Genomic DNA, 19,443 nt, shown 5'->3' with positions numbered 1-19,443 from the left:
CTCTTCAGTGTTATTTGCCTTGGTTTGATTACCACCCAACTGGCCATGACTACCTACACCAAGCTAGTTCAGACCACACATTTTGGACTGCCAATAGCAAACAAAAAGCTCTTGGTATCACCATCAGAGACTTCACTGATCTCTTGATCAAATGATGTTCAAATCTAATAGTCATAACACTAGATGAACTACATAGCCACAGAATCCACAGGTAAGAAAATCTGCTATGTTAGGGAATGAAAAAGAAAAAAATCTCCCAGAAAGCAAAAGACAGCATATACCTTTCAGGAAAAAAAAAAATCAACTTGACTCAGCCACAGGGGCCCACGTTGGAATCATGCACAAGCTTCCTCCATGCTCTTGACCTTTTTATGAACCACTGCATTTATTATCTTGTGTTTTATTGCTGCATAAGCCCACATGTAGGACTGGTAGAAACAAGGTCTGCTCTTTCTAGGCAAAGTAGATAAGGAGACAGAATACTGAGAGGTGACTAAATTTGGAGAAAACATTGGGGTGCAAACTATTTTACAGCTGCAGGGTGACTTGAGTTTTATAGCCAAGTTAAATAGAATACATGCCTAATTTGCTCTTAAGTTATCTTACTGTAAACAATGGGATTTTTCATGTCTGAAAATACCTTTGAAAATGCAAAGACTATCAGCTTCCCCTGGAATATGCAAAATGCTATTTTGAAATTCCCCTTTTGAGTTTGGGCCATGGACTGGCTTAACAGCTTTGTTGTATCCGGATAGTCCTTTTGGTGGAATGTTTTGCCTTGAAATTGACAAATATTGAAGTTATTGTCTATCCCAGTTTCCTACAATGGTATGCTGGCAATTCCTGGAAGCCATTCTGAAAGAATGGAAAAAGGTGTCTGACCTAACCTGCTCTAACCTGAATGAACTAGAACACATCCTGCTTGTGATCTGGCTTTTGGTCAAGCCACAGCTCTTTAATGCAGCTGGAGTCCTTCTGGGGTTGACCTTAGTTGTTCCGTCAATTTCCTTTGCTGGCAACGGAGAAACAAATTACTTACTGAGATAGAACTTGTGACTGATTCCCAGTTGGTCTCTGAGGCTGCTGCGGGTTGGAAATCTTCCTAAAAGGGAAAGAAACCTCCTTGTGAGTCAGTCAAACCTCTGCTCCACTTATTACGTACACAATTTCAACATCTCAGCCTTCTGAATTTTATTCCAACTAAGTGATGACTGGAATAGGGTTACATTCCCACTAAACAGGTCACCATTTGTCTTAAGCATCTCGTTCAAGGACTCTTCTCACTCAAGACATGGAAACAGAAAATGTGCAGATAGGAGTCCAAATTTTAAATCAACCATATACTGGCTGTGTGACCTCAGGCAATCTCCTTCTCCTCTCTGATCTTTCCCTTCCTCATCTGTAACAAGCTGGAATGGAAAGCTTAAATTATAGGGCTATTTGGAGAACTGAATGCATCAATTATGTAATCACAACTGGCACTTAATAAAGTGCTTAATACAGAATAATAATTATTATCATAATTGATACTCGTTTGGTTTAAATTAGGTCCTGTACCCTGTTTTGTCCTGTCTTCAGGGTGAGTCCATAGAATCAGTGATCTTCTCAAAGATGAACTAATTTTCTAAGGGCTGTTTCTGACTCGATCAACAAGTGTCAGGAAGAACGGCAACAGGAAGGAAATGACTGTGAGAGTGGCCGAGTACTAGAGAGCTGAGGAAAGAAACTCTTCCCAGACCTGAGAAAGACAGTTATCTCAGACAAGCCTGAAAGCAATGGACCTTCCAGAAAGGAACTTCACTTAAAAGGCTAACTTGTCTCCCACTGTATGGGACTCTCAGCTTCATCACTCCAACACCATTAAGTTTAAAAAAAATGGGAAAGAAAGCTGATTTTAGCATTTTATTAATATACGGCACAGGATTCTGACCCTGGTACAATAAATCACCTTGGTTAATTTATTCCAGCTTGACCAGGAAATCAAAGGAATATATTTTGAGATGATGCTGAGAAACATTCAGCTACTCAAGTCTGACAACTTATTTACCAAAATCTACTTACTGAAAGAGAGCTAAATATCAGGTCTAAATTTCATTAACATTTTGAGGAGCTGGAAGTGCATTTGTTAATTGCTTATGATGAGACTGGTTTATATATAAATGTCTATGTTAAAGCAAATTTCAGTTGTTTACCAAGGAAGAACTGAGTCGACTGTGAACATGCATTAAAAATGGATTAGACTTCATAATTCTAATCTCAACCTTAGGAAAAGATAGGAAAGAAACTGAAAATATGCTTTTGGAACTCTACAAAATAATGCAGAAGATCTTATTCATGGAAAATGCATGTAACAAAAAACTATACATAAATCTGAAATAAATTTTTTTTGCATGGAAATAAAGTCGTAGTTGGATTCTACTTTCCATGAACTTTCTGAAGCCCCCTCATATACATGAAGAGGACACTGAATTCTTACAGTACACAGCTATGTGCAAATGAAAGTTAGCATTTATGAGTCATCATCAGCAGGTGAGCAAGTGAGACCTAGCCACAAGCAAAGGAGCCAGTGTCTTCTCCATGTCCTGAGACTATTGGTGAGAAGACATAAACCAGGTACGATTACGATAGGAACATGCCACAGATTATAGGGTCTTCATTTCTGCTAATTCATTCAGTATTGTTAATCACATACTATGCTGAGGATAGAATCACAAAGAAATGGGAAACTATCTTTGTTCTCAAGGAGTTCAAAATGCAGACACATAGATAAATAGGTACAGTAAATTCTTGCAGGTACTCTGACACCTGTCTAATTGGTGCATCATGGAAGGCAGTGAACAGCTGTATCTGCAGAGGAATGGGCTTGGAAAGGAGTCATATAATAGGTGATTTTTTCTTAATTCTGTGGGTGCAAGAGAGAGAGAGAGAAAGCACTCGACAAGATCTTGATACCATGATCCACCTCCAGCTTCAACCAGACTAGATCATGGGCACATGTGTACCTGAGGCTCTCAGGGACATCTCTAGACACAAACCAGTAACCTTCCCATGTGGGCCTGCCTTTCAGAGCAGGGCATTTAACCAGGGCATGAACCTTCTGTCTCTAAGAAGGTGATTCTTGAGTGGAGTCTTAGAAGACACGTACATGGTCACTTGCAAAGAAAGCAGAGGCAGAAGACTCAGAGAGGCTTGGATAACATGAGGAGAATACAGAGAAAATGAAGCAAGGTACTGGGGAAATCTGTCAGTCCTCTAGGATATAGTGCATTTGAGAGACCTACACAATGTAGAGGTAGAGATCTTCGGGAGGATGTTTGCTAGGTGAGACGGTACCGCATGAGAGAGATGTGAACTTGAGTTGCAGATTAGTAAGTTATCAACACAAAAATAACAATTAAAGTGCGTAATGGATTATGTTGACTATGTGTGAAAATCAGTAGAGGGACAGTTTTAAAATCTTGGAATGGAATAGTATTGGGATTACTTAGGCTAATCTCTGTTTTAATCAGAAGGAAACCAGATCTCAGAGTGCCCGATGGAAAGATGGTTACATATGCTCTGTGTCATGTAACCACGGTCTGACAAAGCCCATTCCTAAGTAAAATCTGTGTGCTGGTCTTTTGCAGTGTTACATCTATGCCTGGGGAAAAAAAAAATGGAACGGTATCGAAAAAGGCGTCAAAACGAAGGCAAGAAAGGCATAAACCAAAGCACTGGTAGAAGGCTCGACAAGGCCACCTTTGAAGTATTCCATTTAGATTTGCTATCTATACTGACTAAATGCTGTGACTTCTACTTGTTTTGTTGCAGAGACACATGGTAAAAATATTTTATTAGCTTTTAAAGTACAGAGGGCCTTTCACGCTCAAGCACCTAGACAAGTGTTACATAAAAACTCTTAGCTTCTTCATTGTTTGGGTTATGGGATTCCAGTCAGAAACTTTAACAGGAACAAACGATAAAGGATTCCACTAAGGCCCAGATAAAAATGTAAGTTTATCTTCTCTTAGTAACATAAATATTAGACATTTTAAAAGAAGCCAACTTTTCATTTATGTTACTTCAAAAGTTTGCCATAGTTTATAAATGTCATATTAAAAATGAGCTTATGAAAGGGAGGTATATCCCTTATAAAAATAAAATGCTGAGCTTCTAAGATTTTCATTTCAAAGGGGACTCTGGGCATAGGGAGGAATATGGGATTTTTACTTTTTTTTTTTTGTTAAGAGATATTTTTGCTATAGGACAAAAATCTGTCTCTCTGTGTGTTTGCTGGAGAGACAGAGAGACAGAAAGTGAGAAATCAGTTCCCAGGGTGATGACTATGCCACAGTATGTTCTCATCCAATCTCCTCTTGGGATTTTGGGCAGGCATGCACACACGCCCAGCATGAATTTCAAGCTGCCAGGTCCAGGACTAAAACTGCAGTCGACTACCATTATGGAAGTCCAACGGCATAACCATTATGCCATCTGCTGGTCCTGAATTTTTACCTTATAAATGTAGCCTCCAATATAATTATTTTGCATCTCTTCTACCATAAACTCCTAAATCCAAGATACCAGCAAGTCTCTTAAATGCCTATTAACCTTCTGCCCTACCCTGCATTCCACATGGTATCCAGAACGGTCTTAATTAACAGTAAATCTAACTTCTAAACTGCTACAACCTCCCAATACTTCTGTCATGCTTAGGATCTGGCTTTATGAACTTTGACCTCTGCTGGCCCTAGGGCTTGCCGTCTTACACTTCCCACTAATCCCACTACTGCTACATTGCTCATCCTATAGGCATTCGAACAACACACCACTTAGGCTTAACCTGTGTGGTTCCCTCTGCTCAGACACGCATTCCCCAAACGTTCTGATGGCTGACTCCTCCTCATCTAGTTCTCAACTCAAGTGTCAAATCTTTCTCTTTTTTTTTGGACAGATTTTTGCTATAGGACACGTGCGCTTGCCAGAAAAACAGAGAGAGACAGAGAGACAGAAAGCAAGAAATCATTCCCCAGGAGGGGATGACCATGCTGCAATCCCTTCTCCCACATTCTCCTCCTGGGATCTTGGGGATGCATGCACACGTGCCCAGCATGAGTTTTTTTTTTTTTTTGGAGAGATTTTCACTGTAGGGCGCGTGCGCTCGCCAGACAGAGAGAGACATAGAGACAGAAAGCGAGAAATCACCCCCCAGGGGGGATGGTCACGCCGCAATCCCTTCTCCTCCATTCTCTTCTCGGGATCTTGGGCACGCACGCACACGCACCCCGTGTGAGTTTTAAGCCACCGGGTCCGAGACACGAACCGCGGTCGACTACGTGGGAGTCCAGCAACATAGCCATTACGCTAACTACTGGTTCCCCCTAGCATGAGTTTTAAGCCACAGTATCTGGGACTCGAAATGTGGTGGAGTATGTGGGAGTCCAGCGACATAGCCATTATGCTGATTGCTGGTCCCATCAAGCGTTAAATCTTAAAAGAACATCTTTAAGTCTTCTCTACTCTCACCTTGGTCACTCTGCTTACTTATCCTGCTTAATTTCCTTTAAAGCATTTATGGTCATCTGAAATGACTTCATGGTTGTTTAGCTGTTGATTATCACTTTCTCCATCTAGAATTTTGTTCTAGAATGGCAGGAACCTTGTTTAGTCATTCTCTAATTTATCCCAAATTGCTAGCTGAGCTTTTTTGTTTTGTTTTGTTTTGTTTTAAAGTTTATTTTATTCATGATAGAGTATATACATGAGAGAGACCGAGAGACAGAGAGCACCTTTGACAAAGTCTGCAACCCTTTCTCCAGCCCTCCAGCTCATCAAATCTTGGGCATATGCATGGGCATGGGCATACTAAGCTTGCTTTAGGTCCACCAGCCAGAGATCCGAACCTGCGGTTGGGCACATGTCTTCGAGGACTGCAGTTGAGTATGTCTTAACTGAGTTTCTGGTCTACAGGCCAATTTTTCTGGCTCCTAGTACACACTTAGGGATGGTAAGACTCAGCTACTAGCCACCAGTATGAGGGATGTCTTCAAAAGTTCATGAAAAATGTGCATTATGAAAAACTATGCCTGGAGATAAAAAGTTTCTTATTTTTAAAAAATTTGCAAGAGGGTGCATGTACTCACCAGAGAGAGAGACAGAGAGGGAAAGTGAGGCAGCACCCCTGTCGGGTATGGTAATGCTGCAATCCATTTTCATCCATTTCTCCTTCCTTTAGAGATTTTAGGTATACACACACATACGTCCAGCAAGTCTCTTTTCTTTCTTTTATCTTTTTTTTTTTAGAAGTTTTTGCCATAGGGTGCTCATCAGAGAGAGACAGAGATAGTGAGAAATCACTTCTGAGGGAGAACAGCCAAGCCACAATACCTCCTTCTTCATTTTCCTCCAGGGGTCTCGGGCATGCATGCATATGTGCCTAGCATAATTTTCAAGTTCCTAGGTCTGGGACTCAAACTGCAGTAGGCCATGGAGAAGTACAGTGACATAACCACTATGCCATCTGCTGACCTCCACTTAGCATGTTTCTCAAGCTAAAGGGGCCTGGACTTGAGCCATGAGGTCTGCCATGTGGGATCTAGCCACCTTAACCACATGGGCTAGCCTGGACTTCATGTTTTTTTCCCACCAAAATAAATTCATACTTTAATTTCATTTTTCCCACAAACTTTCTAAATAAATTCATACTTCAATTTCATTTTTTCCACAAACTTTCTAAAGTCCTCTCAACTAGGCAAGCCAATAGTTTATAGCTGGACTTCATTCTGATTGGTTGGTGTCTATGTTATACTGTTAAAAGTATATATATATACACATATATAAATATATGTACATACACACACACACACACATACACACACACTTTTAAAAGAAGAATTATTTATTAAATTTAATTTATTCTTGCTATTTTTAAAAATTTGATCAGAGAGAAAGGGAAAATGAGAAAGCAAGCTACCAGGTCTGGGTTGCTTTAGCCACCATGCCCTCTGCCATCCCCCTATGTATATACACTTTTTAAATAATTGCCAGGGAGCACATGTATGAGAGAGGGAGACAGACAGAAGCACTCCCCAGTGGGCCTGGTCATGCCACCATCCCTTCTCTATTTTTTCATCCTGTCAGAATTTTGGGCACAAAGGCACACAGGTCTGCATGTCTTTCAAGCCACCAGAGCTGGGATTCTAACTAAAGTCAGCCATATGAGAGCCAGCTACCTTGACCAACAGAGGTCATAGGGCTGAGCCGTATTATACATTTTAAAAGATCATCCCGAAGAGACTTCTAGCTTGTTCAAGCCCCAGGCTAATGGAAGACACACTCCCTTTCCCATGCTCTCATTAGGAGAGCAGTGCCCTTACCATTACTTTAAGAAATGCTAGAATGGAATAGTGGATAACCACTTAAAATGTATGAAAACAGTCCAGCTTACAAAGAACACATTTCTGTTTTTTATCACAAACTCCTGTAAGTGCTTTAAAAGCCATGCCTCCTTCCATGGAGAGGTAACTGTTTGGTAGTTCCAAGGGGTAGGTGCACTTTGAATATTCGATTTCCTAACCTCCTGTACCTGCTTCTGAACCACAGGGGAATCTTAGCACTTTGGTGCTGTGTGCACCTTACCATACCTTACTGAGGTCATCTAAGGGGTCATTTAAGGGGCCATCTAAGGGGCCTGATGACCTTGCTTAAGGGATGAACAAACTTAAGCTTAGACAGTCCCAGGAATGGTCACTCTACTCTAGCCAGGACTAGAACTCAGTGAGTTTTTGTGCTTTGTGCATAGGCTTCTTCCAAGTCACCAAAAAATGTTAACAATCATTCTGTTGGGTTGTCAGAAAAGTCATGATGCATTTTTCTATGAATGACCCAATATGATTACAGGGATCTTAATCTGCATTGTTTTAATCTAATAAGCATTTGTTCATATCATTAAAATAATAATTTATTCTCAGCTTATGTTCTCACATTAAAATATTCATAATTATATTTTGGCAGTGAAATTAATTAGTTAATATTTTGAAATAAAATTTGCTCCCACATTATGTTTTACTATTAAAACATAGATACGATTTTGAGATGTTTTTTGTAATAGCTTGGTATGCATAGTTTGGTTTGTATGAGAAAAGTGCCATAGACTAAAAAGTGGAGAGGTATGTAAAAATAAAAGTGCTACAAAAAAATACAGATAAACATTTATATAAGTGGTGTGTGGAAGAGATATTTCAAAGAATGAGTGCTAAAGTCAGAAAACAAAATCTGATACACCTTACATATCTAAAATGTTGTCTAAATTCAAAAGATATCAAATCTCAAATTTCAAAATAATACCAGAAACAAAATTAAAAGCAAAATGGCAAACTAGTAAATACACATGCAACAGACATAACAGGTAAACAGCAGCCTTAAACTATTGTAAAATAAACTATAGGCCAGCCAATGGCATGAAGGGAGGCTAGATCCCACGTGGCCAACTGTGTATTAATAGTTCAAGTGTCTGACCTGCAATTTGAAAAACACATAGGGCCTGTGTACCCTAAATCCTGAGGGGAGAATGGAGAGGTGATTATGATGAGGCCATCCCCCCTGAGGGGTGATTTCTCACTTTCTCTCTCTCTCTATCTTTCTAGAAAGTGCATACCTCCTATAGCAAACCTAAATAAATAAATAAATAAATTCTTAAAAGCCAAAAAGTTATAAAAGAGTATATTCCATATTATACAATTTTTTTTCCTAGAAAAAAGCACATGTGTTTGATTAAAGCAGGACTAAAATATATTCATAAAAAATATTGATATTGGCTAGCATGGAGTCATAGATAGTTTTAATTTCCTTCTTTTCATTTATTTAGATTAAAATAATAATTTATTCTCAGCTTATGTTCTCACATTAAAATATTCATAATTATATTTTGGCAGTGAAATTAATTAGTTAATATTTTGAAATAAAATTTGCTCCCACATTATGTTTTACTATTAAAACATAGATACGATTTTGAGATGTTTTTTGTAATAGCTTGGTATGCATAGTTTGGTTTGTATGAGAAAAGTGCCATAGACTAAAAAGGGGAGAGGTATGTAAAAATAAAAGTGCTACAAAAAAATACAGATAAACATTTATATAAGTGGTGTGTGGAAGAGATATTTCAAAGAATGAGTGCTAAAGTCAGAAAACAAAATCTGATACACCTTACATATCTAAAATGTTGTCTAAATTCAAAAGATATCAAATCTCAAATTTCAAAATAATACCAGAAACAAAATTAAAAGCAAAATGGCAAACTAGTAAATACACATGCAACAGACATAACAGGTAAACAGCAGCCTTAAACTATTGTAAAATAAACTATAGGCCAGCCAATGGCATGAAGGGAGGCTAGATCCCACGTGGCCAACTGTGTATTAATAGTTCAAGTGTCTGACCTGCAATTTGAAAAACACATAGGGCCTGTGTACCCTAAATCCTGAGGGGAGAATGGAGAGGTGATTATGATGAGGCCATCCCCCCTGAGGGGTGATTTCTCACTTTCTCTCTCTCTCTATCTTTCTAGAAAGTGCATACCTCCTATAGCAAACCTAAATAAATAAATAAATAAATTCTTAAAAGCCAAAAAGTTATAAAAGAGTATATTCCATATTATACAATTTTTTTTCCTAGAAAAAAGCACATGTGTTTGATTAAAGCAGGACTAAAATATATTCATAAAAAATATTGATATTGGCTAGCATGGAGTCATAGATAGTTTTAATTTCCTTCTTTTCATTTATTTAGATGTTCTAAAATTTTCATAATAAACATCCACTTTTAATAATAAAAATGGATTGGGGTCTATGTGATCATTTACCCTTAGAGTCATATCTGTTATATTATCATATCATTTATTGAATGGTTTCACTCATGTATTTCTGGTGGAAAATAAAAGCTTCTTACAATAATGCTTCTCACCAATTACTAAACAGAGAATTGTCCAATGACTGGAACATAAAGGATTCTAGAATGACCACATTCGGCTCCACCTGAAACATAGCTGAAGTAGTACAAACTTCTAATGTCTTCAAAACAATGATAAAAACATGCAATAAGCTAACGGACCAAGGTCAGCTAGACATTTGTTGGGCTGAAATTTCCCCATGGGCTGAAAGCAAATATGGCTGGGTATATGAAACACTACAGGTAATGAATGTTTTCAATAACAATCCTTGTATTAAAGACTTAGAAGGTCCTATTTTCAGAAAGGATGTCTGAAGGTAACTCTTCCTTTTCATTGGTCATGTTGGGCCCATCCCAGAAAGAGCTGTTGCTAAAAATCAAATAACCTACGTGTTTTTTCACCAATGCAGGCCTGTACACATTCTTTGAGTGCCTATGTTGGATGTATAAAGGAATCCCTCTCCTGTTCCTTGACAGTAGAACTGAGACTTTTGTCTTTTGAGTTTTTGGAGACAGCTGTTGCCATGCTGATATTCCAAACATTTGGGATGATTAGTTGTACCACCTGTTCCTGGATCTCACAGAGGACGGCTATTCATTTCTATCCTAGATGATTATGCTGCATGGAGGAGATGAGCCATAAACTATTCATTACTAGAGGGATGTAGTCTACCATCGTTTAAAACAAAACATACGTAGTTACTTGAGAGTTTTTCAAAAGCTTTCAACCAAAACAATCTTTAACTTTCCAAGGATGACTTACTTTAGAAAAGTTTTAAAAGACATCTGTCAAGAGTATTTTCCCTCATTTTGAAACATTTCCTTTTGTTTGTCATTTTATATTCATTCTTTGGAGGCAGAAATTAAAGAAATCTCTCCTCTAATTGTATCTATGCTTCTTAATTGAACTAGTGCTCAGAGGTGCCCCTTTTGAAATTTGAGAGAAACACAGAGGGATTTGTCAGGAATCATAAAACAATAATGAACAAATACACCATCAACATCTATCCCTTCAATAAATTCTTTGTTCATTCATGACACTTCACTCTGCTCATGGCTCACCAAGGGAAATTCAAATAACTTGGAGGCCGGTGCCTTGGGGACACTGTATAAGGAAAAATCCTTTAGAACAAAGGCTTTTGATACTTTGGTACATTCATTTTTGGCATGCAGTCCAAACAATGTATGTAGAAATAAAATACACCAATGTCCTAATGTTTATAGGAATAGGATGAAGCAGGGTTTAAAGACACGAGGATCAATCAAACCTTGTGATCCAAGCATATCTTTACAAGTATTTGCTGAAGACTCATCATCAAACCAGTTATTCTACACAAAACACGAGAAAGACCTTGGCAGGAGGCCAGATTTTACTGACAAGAATAATTAACACAAGGACATCAAGGGTCCAAGAATCAATAATTAACCAGTGTCAAAGAGTATCTTTCAAAGGTAGAGAAGTTGCCTGTGAAATTTAATAAGGTGTGATTCTTAGAGTTATAAAAAGTCATAGACATCAGCCTTCTGTTATTGAAAAAAAAATGTCTTTAGTTTCAAAATATGCTTAATAATAAACATCCTTCCCAGATAAGGCATAGTTGAAGATCTCATTTTTTTTTTTTTGAGAGGTTTTCGCTATAGGGCACGTGTGCTAGCCACACAGACAGAGAGAGACAGAGAGACTTAGAAAGCGAGAAATCCCCCCCCCCCCAGGGGGGAGATGGCCATGCCGCAATCTCTTCTCCTCCGTTCTCCTCTCGGGATCTTGGGCATGCATGCACAAACGCCCGGCGTGAGTTTTAAGCCACCGGGTCCGGGACACAAACTGCAGTCGACTATGTGGGAGTCCAGCGACATAGCCATTATGCTAACTGCTGGTCCCCAAGATCTCACTAATTTAAGAGTTAATTTTACAACTTTTTCAATTATCATTATTGACACTAAAATGTCTTAATTTAGAATTTCTAGAATTCATCAATAATCATTCACATAATCTTGATGCTAATGTTAAGTATTTTCTTAAAATTTCATTTTTTGGGATCAGCAGATGGCATAATGGTTACACCGCTGGACTCCCACGCCAGGCATGGGTGCATGTGTGTCCACCATCCCAAGAAGAGAATGGAGGAAAAGGGATTGCTGCATGCCCATTCCCTCTGGGGAGTAATTTCTCCCTTTCTGTCTCTCTGACTCTAGTGAACTCATGCAAAAGTTCATTTTTCTTCTTATGAGACAAAGAACTTTTTATACTTGCTAGTTCTGATTTCTTCAGACTAAACATAGTCTTAGAAGTTGTTCTTAGGACCAACAGGTATCATGGTGGTTAAGGTGCTGGACTCCCACATGGTCAATTGCAATTCGTGTCCTGGACCTGGTAGCTTGAAAATCACATAGGACCTTGTGTGTGCATGCCTAAAATCCCAGGAAGAGAATGAAAAGAAGGGACTTTGATGTGGCCATCTCCCCTGGATGGTTACTTCTCACCTTTCATCTCACGGTTTCTCTCTCTCTGGCAAGCACATGAACGGTATAGCAAAAAACTTTTAAAAAATATAGAAAAAAATATATAACCCTAGAGGGAAAAGTTGGATTGTGGGAAATTAATTAAAGCCTAGGATTGTCAAACAAGGAGGTTTTTTGTTTTGGTTTGTTTGTTTGTCTGATTTAGGTATTTGCCATAGGGATAATGTGTTCAAAAGAGAGACTGAGAAAGACAGAGACACTGAGAAATCACCCTCCTGTGGGGGATAGCCATGCCACAATCCCTTCTCCTTCACTCTCCTCTTCAGATTTTAGGCATGCATATGCATGCACCATGTCTTAGCAAGAGGCTATATAGAGAACTGGAAATTGTAAGCTACACTTTGCTATTAGCTTTGATCATGTTTGGTACAGACTAAGTCATCAGTAGACATTTACATATAGAAAAATACTGTCAGAGGTTTCTCTACAACGTGTCTCTGAAAAGCTAGGTGCTGATATAAATTTTGTGAATAGTTTTTTAGTATTAGGAAATCTCTGTGATCAATTATTTTGCAATAATACATGTCATTGGTGGAACACAGACTATGTTCTGAGGGCAAAAATGAAACCATTTTTGAACATTGTCTCACTCATAATTTCTACAGTAGCCTTAAGAGATGAGAAACAGTCCCATCACAGGGCATAGTATTTGTGAGTGACTCTGCAGGGCTGGAAGCCATATGGAATATCAGGGTTTGGTTTCCTTATTGACCTGCACATACTGAGAACGTGTGCATAAGTGACTGTGATCCTCCTAGTTAGCTGGGTGACCTGCAGGTAGGGTCGCAGATTGAGACTCTATCGAGGGTGCTCGTCTCTCTCTTTCATGAAAGAGAGAGAGATGAGGAAATAGAGAAACACTATGCTTACATAACTTTTCCCTGTGGAGGGGAGTCCAGTTATTAAGAGGCTCCCACATCCCTGAACCTGTAGCTGACTCTCTGTGCTTTCACCTTTGCTGAACTATTCCTCTTTTCATTTGTAAAGTATACTGTTTATCAGATAAACAACTGCCCTTGATTTGGGCTAACTACAGATTTTCATAAATTCCTTACGTGTATTTCAAAGAGGACATTTGGTTCACTTCACCAGTAGCCTAAAATTTATTAAAGATTGTACTTTTGATACTGCTCAGCTAATCTAAAAGACTACACAACCAAGGTAAAATGGATGGCTGAGAAAATTATTCTGCTACCTTAGAAAAAAATATCAGTTGCAATGAAAAGAAATTTTAACCTGAATTATTATTTTCATTTCCTTGTACTTAGTACCCTGTCTAGTACAGCGTGAGCACTTGGGTTACTTGTTTTGTGTTCATTATTGTGACTGAGAGAGGAGATACTGTTTCATGTTCAAGATACAACAAACTATTTCCTGACTCTGCTGAAATTCCCACTCCCAAGGGCTGCTGAATTTCTCTGTACTTGATGGGCATTCTATAAATAGATTGTTCTCATTCTGGCCAAAAGCTAGTTACTTTATTAAAGCTAATATCAGAGGAAAAGGGAATTATAAACATTGTGAAGATTAAGGCCATGCCACCAAACTCCCTTAGCTAAAATCATTACCTGTATAAACTCAAATTATTCCATTGCTAACTAAAAGTCTCAAGATGTGACCGTAGGAAGAAAATACCTTTTGAAGTCCAAGAGATAAAGCCACAGTCAACACAGCTTTGTAGAGTACCAGGAAGAAAAGCACTCATGAAATGTTACTCAGTGGGTGTATTTTATAAAGGAAAAGGGAAAATATTATAAGAGTCTGGAACAAGTTAACCTTAAAACATTCAAAGAGTTGTGTGTTCTCTTTGAAAACATGAATATTGCCTAGGGAGGTGACTCTGTATGGTTTGTGAAGATTTTCCCTTTACACACTCATCTTTATCCTTAAGCTCAACTAGGATGTACCCATCGGAACTTCTGTCCACCATAATTATCACCTGGTACTATGGGCTCTACTGATATTTACTAGCCATGCTATTATTGTAGAATTATGTAAATTAAATAACAGTTAATTCAAAGTTCCTTTTTCTCACCCTGACCCAGTTCTGAGGGGATTTCCAGACTCATTTATGTGGTTAAACTAGAGACAGTTACTACCAAGTCTGAAGCACAAGTGTGGCGCTCAGGCTCTTGCAAACCATTCCACTGACAAAAAGTGAGATTAGTACATTCTTGACCTTGCAGTTCCGTTTCCATTCCCTACTCTACTAGTGATGAATCAAAGCAGTTTGCAAGTTTCGGATCTCAAAAGCAGTCTTGCTGTCTGATCCCATTAGCTGAGCTTGTTGGAGCTGGATCAAAACACACAGGTCCTGGGTTTCATTCTGATAAGGGCCAGTAAAATTTTGTACAGAGGAAAATTCAGTGCCATTGCCAAACTCCATGGTTAATGTCAGTGGAGATCTCCTGGGAACAAACGCCTGACTCAATCCATGTAACTTCATCACTACTCCTGAGTAAACAACTCAGCTTTCTCCTACTGGCTGGGAGGATCATTTCTGAATAGGATAAGTGGTGTTTAAATGAGACTCTGTAATTTGAATCTTATTAGTTCATACTAAAGGGCTTTTAAAATTCCTTTTTGCTTTTGGTTATCATCAGTTAACAGTAGCATCCTTTACTTTCATCATTACATTAGCAATATTCATCAGCTGTTTATGAAAGGAAAAACTAGGCTTTGCACAGCAGAATTTTTTTTTGAGAGAGAGATTTTTGTTATAGAATGCATGTACTTGCCAGAGATATAGAAAGAGACAGAAAGGGAGAAATCACCACCACCACCACCACCACCCCCAGAACAATGGTCATATCAAAATCTGGCTACACCACAATCCCTTCTCCATTCTCTTCTTGTGATTTTGGGCACATATGCACATGCACCCGGCATGAGTTTTAAGTTGCTGAATCTAGGACTTGAACTGTAGTCAACTACATGGAAGTCTAGAGACGTAACCATTATACCATCTGCTGGTCCCATGCAGAGTGGAATTTGAATCCTAAATTGGCTCTCCTTTGCTTCATGCTATATTTTTTACACCATCAAATGCTGTGGACTTAGAGAATATAAATTCATTGCTGTATTGATCTAGGCCAAATATAATTACAAAGGTAATTTTTGCTGAAAAAAAAAAAGAAAGAAAGCACAACACATTCCAAAGGTGGAGTGAAAGTACCCAAGGGATCAAGTAAACTATTATTATTTATTTTTTTGGAGAGGTTTTCGCTATAGGGCATGTGCGCTCGCCAGACAGACAGAGACAGAGAGACAGAAAGCGAGAAATCACCCCTCAGGGGGGATGGTCATGCCGCATTCCCTTCTCCTCCATTCTCCTCTCGGGATCTTGGGCATGCACGCACATGTGCCCGGTGTGAGTTTTAAGCCAGCAGGTCCGGGACGTGAACTGCGGTCGACTACATGGGAGTCCAGTGACATAGCCATTACACTAGCTGCTGGTTCCCAGGATTAAGTAACGTATTGCTTTTCCTCTGGGCCATAAAAATTCAGAGCTGACTGTGTAGTTGCCCTGGCCCAAGGATTAGCTGAGATATTCCTTGGATATAAATTTCTTTTGGCAGATCTCATGTCTCACACTTAACACCTTTTACCTAATTTTTCATTCTCAGCAGCATGGTTTGGGAGCTGGGAGAGACCTCATAGATCATAAGTTCTAAGATTGATTCATGATTTGACCTTAAAAAATGTTGCTATAGGGTGTATGTTCTGGCTGGAGAGAGAAAGAGAAAAGGAGAGAAAGGGAAAGTGAGAAAGCATCCCTGGGGGATGGCCACACAGCAGTCCCTTTTCCATGCTCCTCTCAGGATTCTGGGCACCCAGACAGTTGTGTCCAGGATATTTTTCAAGCTGTTGGGTCCAGGACTTGAACTGCACAGCAGACCATGTGGGTTCTAGCCATTTGAACCACCAAGCCACCTGCTGGCCCTGACTAAGATTTTTGGAAGACCGAAGTCTGTAACTCACTGAGCAAAGTACTGGGTAATGCATAGCTGTATTGGATGAAAAACTGCCCTTAATGAATGTATCATCTCAATTAATTCTAATGCCCCACTCTTGTCAGCAACTTCTGCATCAGCAACTTTCATTTTCCTAATGGTTTACCATTATCTACATTATTTAGTTTGAGCTGCTAGAACAAATTACCCTAGACTGCATGGCTTATAAGGAACAGAACTTTACTCTCACAGTTCTATAGACTGGGAAGCCCTAGACGAGGGTGCCACTATGGTTGGGTTCTATGAAGGCCTTCTTCCTGGTTTGGAGATGGCTGTCTCCTTCTCCTTTTTTTTTTTTTTTTTTTTTTTTAAGTTTTGCATAATTATTTCTTCTCAGAACAAGAGAGAACAAGAAAGAGGGTGAGAGAGGGAGGAAGAGAGAAAACCTCAACAGGATCGTGACACTGCTGCCCACCCCAGCCTTCAGTCAACCCTGGATCACAGGCACGCCAGTGTACTCTGTGTAGTCAGGGAGGTCTCTGAACTTGAACTGGGAACCTCGTCATGTGGCACTGCCTTTCAGAGTGTGACGTTTTCCTGCTGCACCGCTGTCTAGCCCCTAGACAGACATCTTGTTGTGTCCTCACATGATGGAGAGAGAGATAATTTCTCTCATGTCTCTTTTTAGGGGAACACTAATCCCATCAAGGGTGTCCATCCTGATATCATAATTACCTCCCCAAGGCCAAATCTATGGATAGTATCACACTTAGGGTTAGAGTTTCAATATAAGAATTTGGAAAGAATACAAAGATTCAGTCTATAGCACCGCTTCATTTATTTCTGTATTTGTTCCACAGTGTGTCTCTCCATTGGAATCTATGTCCAGTGAGGGTGGATTATCTTCTAACCTTCTCAGTGCTTTATCCATAGCACCTACAAAAGGGCCTGTTAACCAACATGAATTCAATAAATGCAGGTTCAACAAAAGATTGAATAAACAGGGACCAGCAGGTGGTGTAGTGGCTGGAGCACTAAACTTCCACGTGTTAAACTGAAGTGCAAGTCCTGGGTGGCAGCTTGAAAATCATACTAGGCATGTGAGCATGCATGCCCAAAATCCCAAGAGGAGAATGGAGGAGAAGGGATTGTGGTGTGGCCATCCCCACTGGAGGATGATTTATCCCTTTCCTTCTCTGCATTACTCTCTCCAGTGAGTACATATGCCTTACAGTATAAAATCTTAAAAAAAAAAAAAGGAATAATCATTGAATTGTCATGAGGACCAAATAAAATGATTCACATAAAGCCTTATAAGCCACACTGGCTGCTACCAGTTGGTATTAATAAATAGCTGTGGCATGAATAAGTGCCTAAGGGCTATAGAGATAAGTGTTCTATTAGAGCCATAAGCAAAGTCCTGAAGATATGTAGAGAAAATAGTGATTTTCATCCATTTAAGAGGGCTGGGGACAGGTCTTGCAAAAAAGTAGTCTGGAAGTAGATCTTTGACTGATAAGCAAGGCTCTTGTAGGGAATAGGGAGGTGGAGAGGAGAACATGTACAAAGACAGAGAGTGGCACCATCTTGGATCTATGTGTCATGTGCCCAAAGTACCAGTAAGGCAATGAGGCTAAAAGGAAGAGTAGGGAAAACCACATGGGCCTAAATATCAGACTTGCAATTTTTTAAAATAATATTTAATTATTTTTCGACAATTACTTTTTCCACTGTTACTGACTACATGGTTCAAGATACTGGAGAAAGAGAAGTGCAAATTACATGAAAGTCAGGAGCTGTTATCCTGCCCATCCTTTGTCCACACAAAGGAAACCAAATCTTCAAAGGAGTTAGTGTCAGCATCACTGGAAGATCTGGTGCCCAGACTCCTAGTCTTTTGGCAAAGTGTGCTGCATTACACTAACTTATAGGGGCCTTTTTTTTTTTTAATGCTCCTTTTTTCCTTTCTTCCATGAGTGAGAGAGAGAGAGGAAGACAGGCACCCTTAACGTGTTCATGCTGCAATCAACTCACAACTTAGCCAACCCCAGATCATAGGCATACAAATCTTTGCTCTATCCTGAGAAGTCTCCAGATCTGAAACCTGGAACACATAGGCCAGCCTTACAGCCTTACAGAGTGTCATCACTGTAGCACATTCTGGCCCAGGAGCTGATTTGTAATATGCTCACTTCTCTCCCTCCCTTGTTCACATGCTTCCCTTTTAAGGCATATGTAAAAAAAAAAAAAAAAAAAAAAAAAAAGAAAAAGAAAAGAAAAATAACTTTTTACCATGTCCAAGTCAGTGAATTTATGTAACATAAAGAAGTTCTTCGAAAACAGTATATAAAAGAGAGCTATTCGGAAAGATGAGAGTAGCGGAAAAAATTGAAGGTAAGAAATTCAGTGCTGTTGGTTTGAAAAAGCTCTTTGAAATGTCTATAATTTTCTAAGGTAATCTCGGAATTAGGAGTCATTCCTTATTTTGGTAATCAAACCCCTAAAATGATAATAGCATTTTCCACTCAAATACAATTTAGTCCTATCTTATCCCTCAGCAGGATCAAAATTACCTTTCTTCCTCAAAGAAAAGATAGAATGTTTGCCTGATCAGAGAATTCAATAGAAGAGAATCCCTTTAAGTACTTTAGGATGACCCCAGAGGCTGGGGAAGCAGGAATTGATTTGGTGGGATTACTAAAAGCTATCTCTAAACTCAGCAGGGATCATAAAGATGCTTGAATACAAATGGTCTTGGATGGCTTTCAGGAGAAGATCTCTAAGTACAAACAAAATAAATCAAGCCCATGCCTCTAAATGAAGAGCAGGAAAGATGAGCACCTCCTTTACTACTTCACTTTACAAACACAGCATTGGCTACATTTTTTGATTGGTAGAAGAGATTTGATTATCAGAGTGTTAAAGTTATTTTAAAAGTGGCTTTGGAGATAGAACACTCAGAATTGAATTCTACTTGGAACACCGTGTGACCTCAGGCAAGGTAAACTCTCAATGCTCGAGATTCTTGATTTGTAAAATGGGA

At 39.1% G+C, this 19,443-nt stretch overlaps 1 protein-coding gene across 2 annotated transcripts in view; it reads right to left on the bottom strand.

Annotated features, from left to right (window-relative positions):
* The window catches only part of PDGFD (platelet derived growth factor D), a 293,702-nt gene that overhangs the window by 41,775 nt on the left and 232,484 nt on the right, over positions 1–19,443 (bottom strand). For both annotated transcript variants that reach the window (XM_006150078.3, XM_006150079.3), the window contains exon 4: positions 1,040–1,102. In XM_006150078.3, the coding sequence (XP_006150140.1) occupies positions 1,040–1,102 (63 nt within the window). The remainder of the gene's footprint in view (positions 1–1,039; positions 1,103–19,443) is intronic.

Source organism: Tupaia chinensis, unplaced genomic scaffold (genome assembly GCF_000334495.1).
Source record: "Tupaia chinensis unplaced genomic scaffold, TupChi_1.0 Scaffold000276_1, whole genome shotgun sequence".
In the NCBI taxonomy this organism is placed as follows: domain Eukaryota; kingdom Metazoa; phylum Chordata; class Mammalia; order Scandentia; family Tupaiidae; genus Tupaia; species Tupaia belangeri.
The sequence above is the reverse complement of the archived record's forward strand: the minus strand, read 5'-3'. Positions and strand labels throughout refer to the sequence as shown.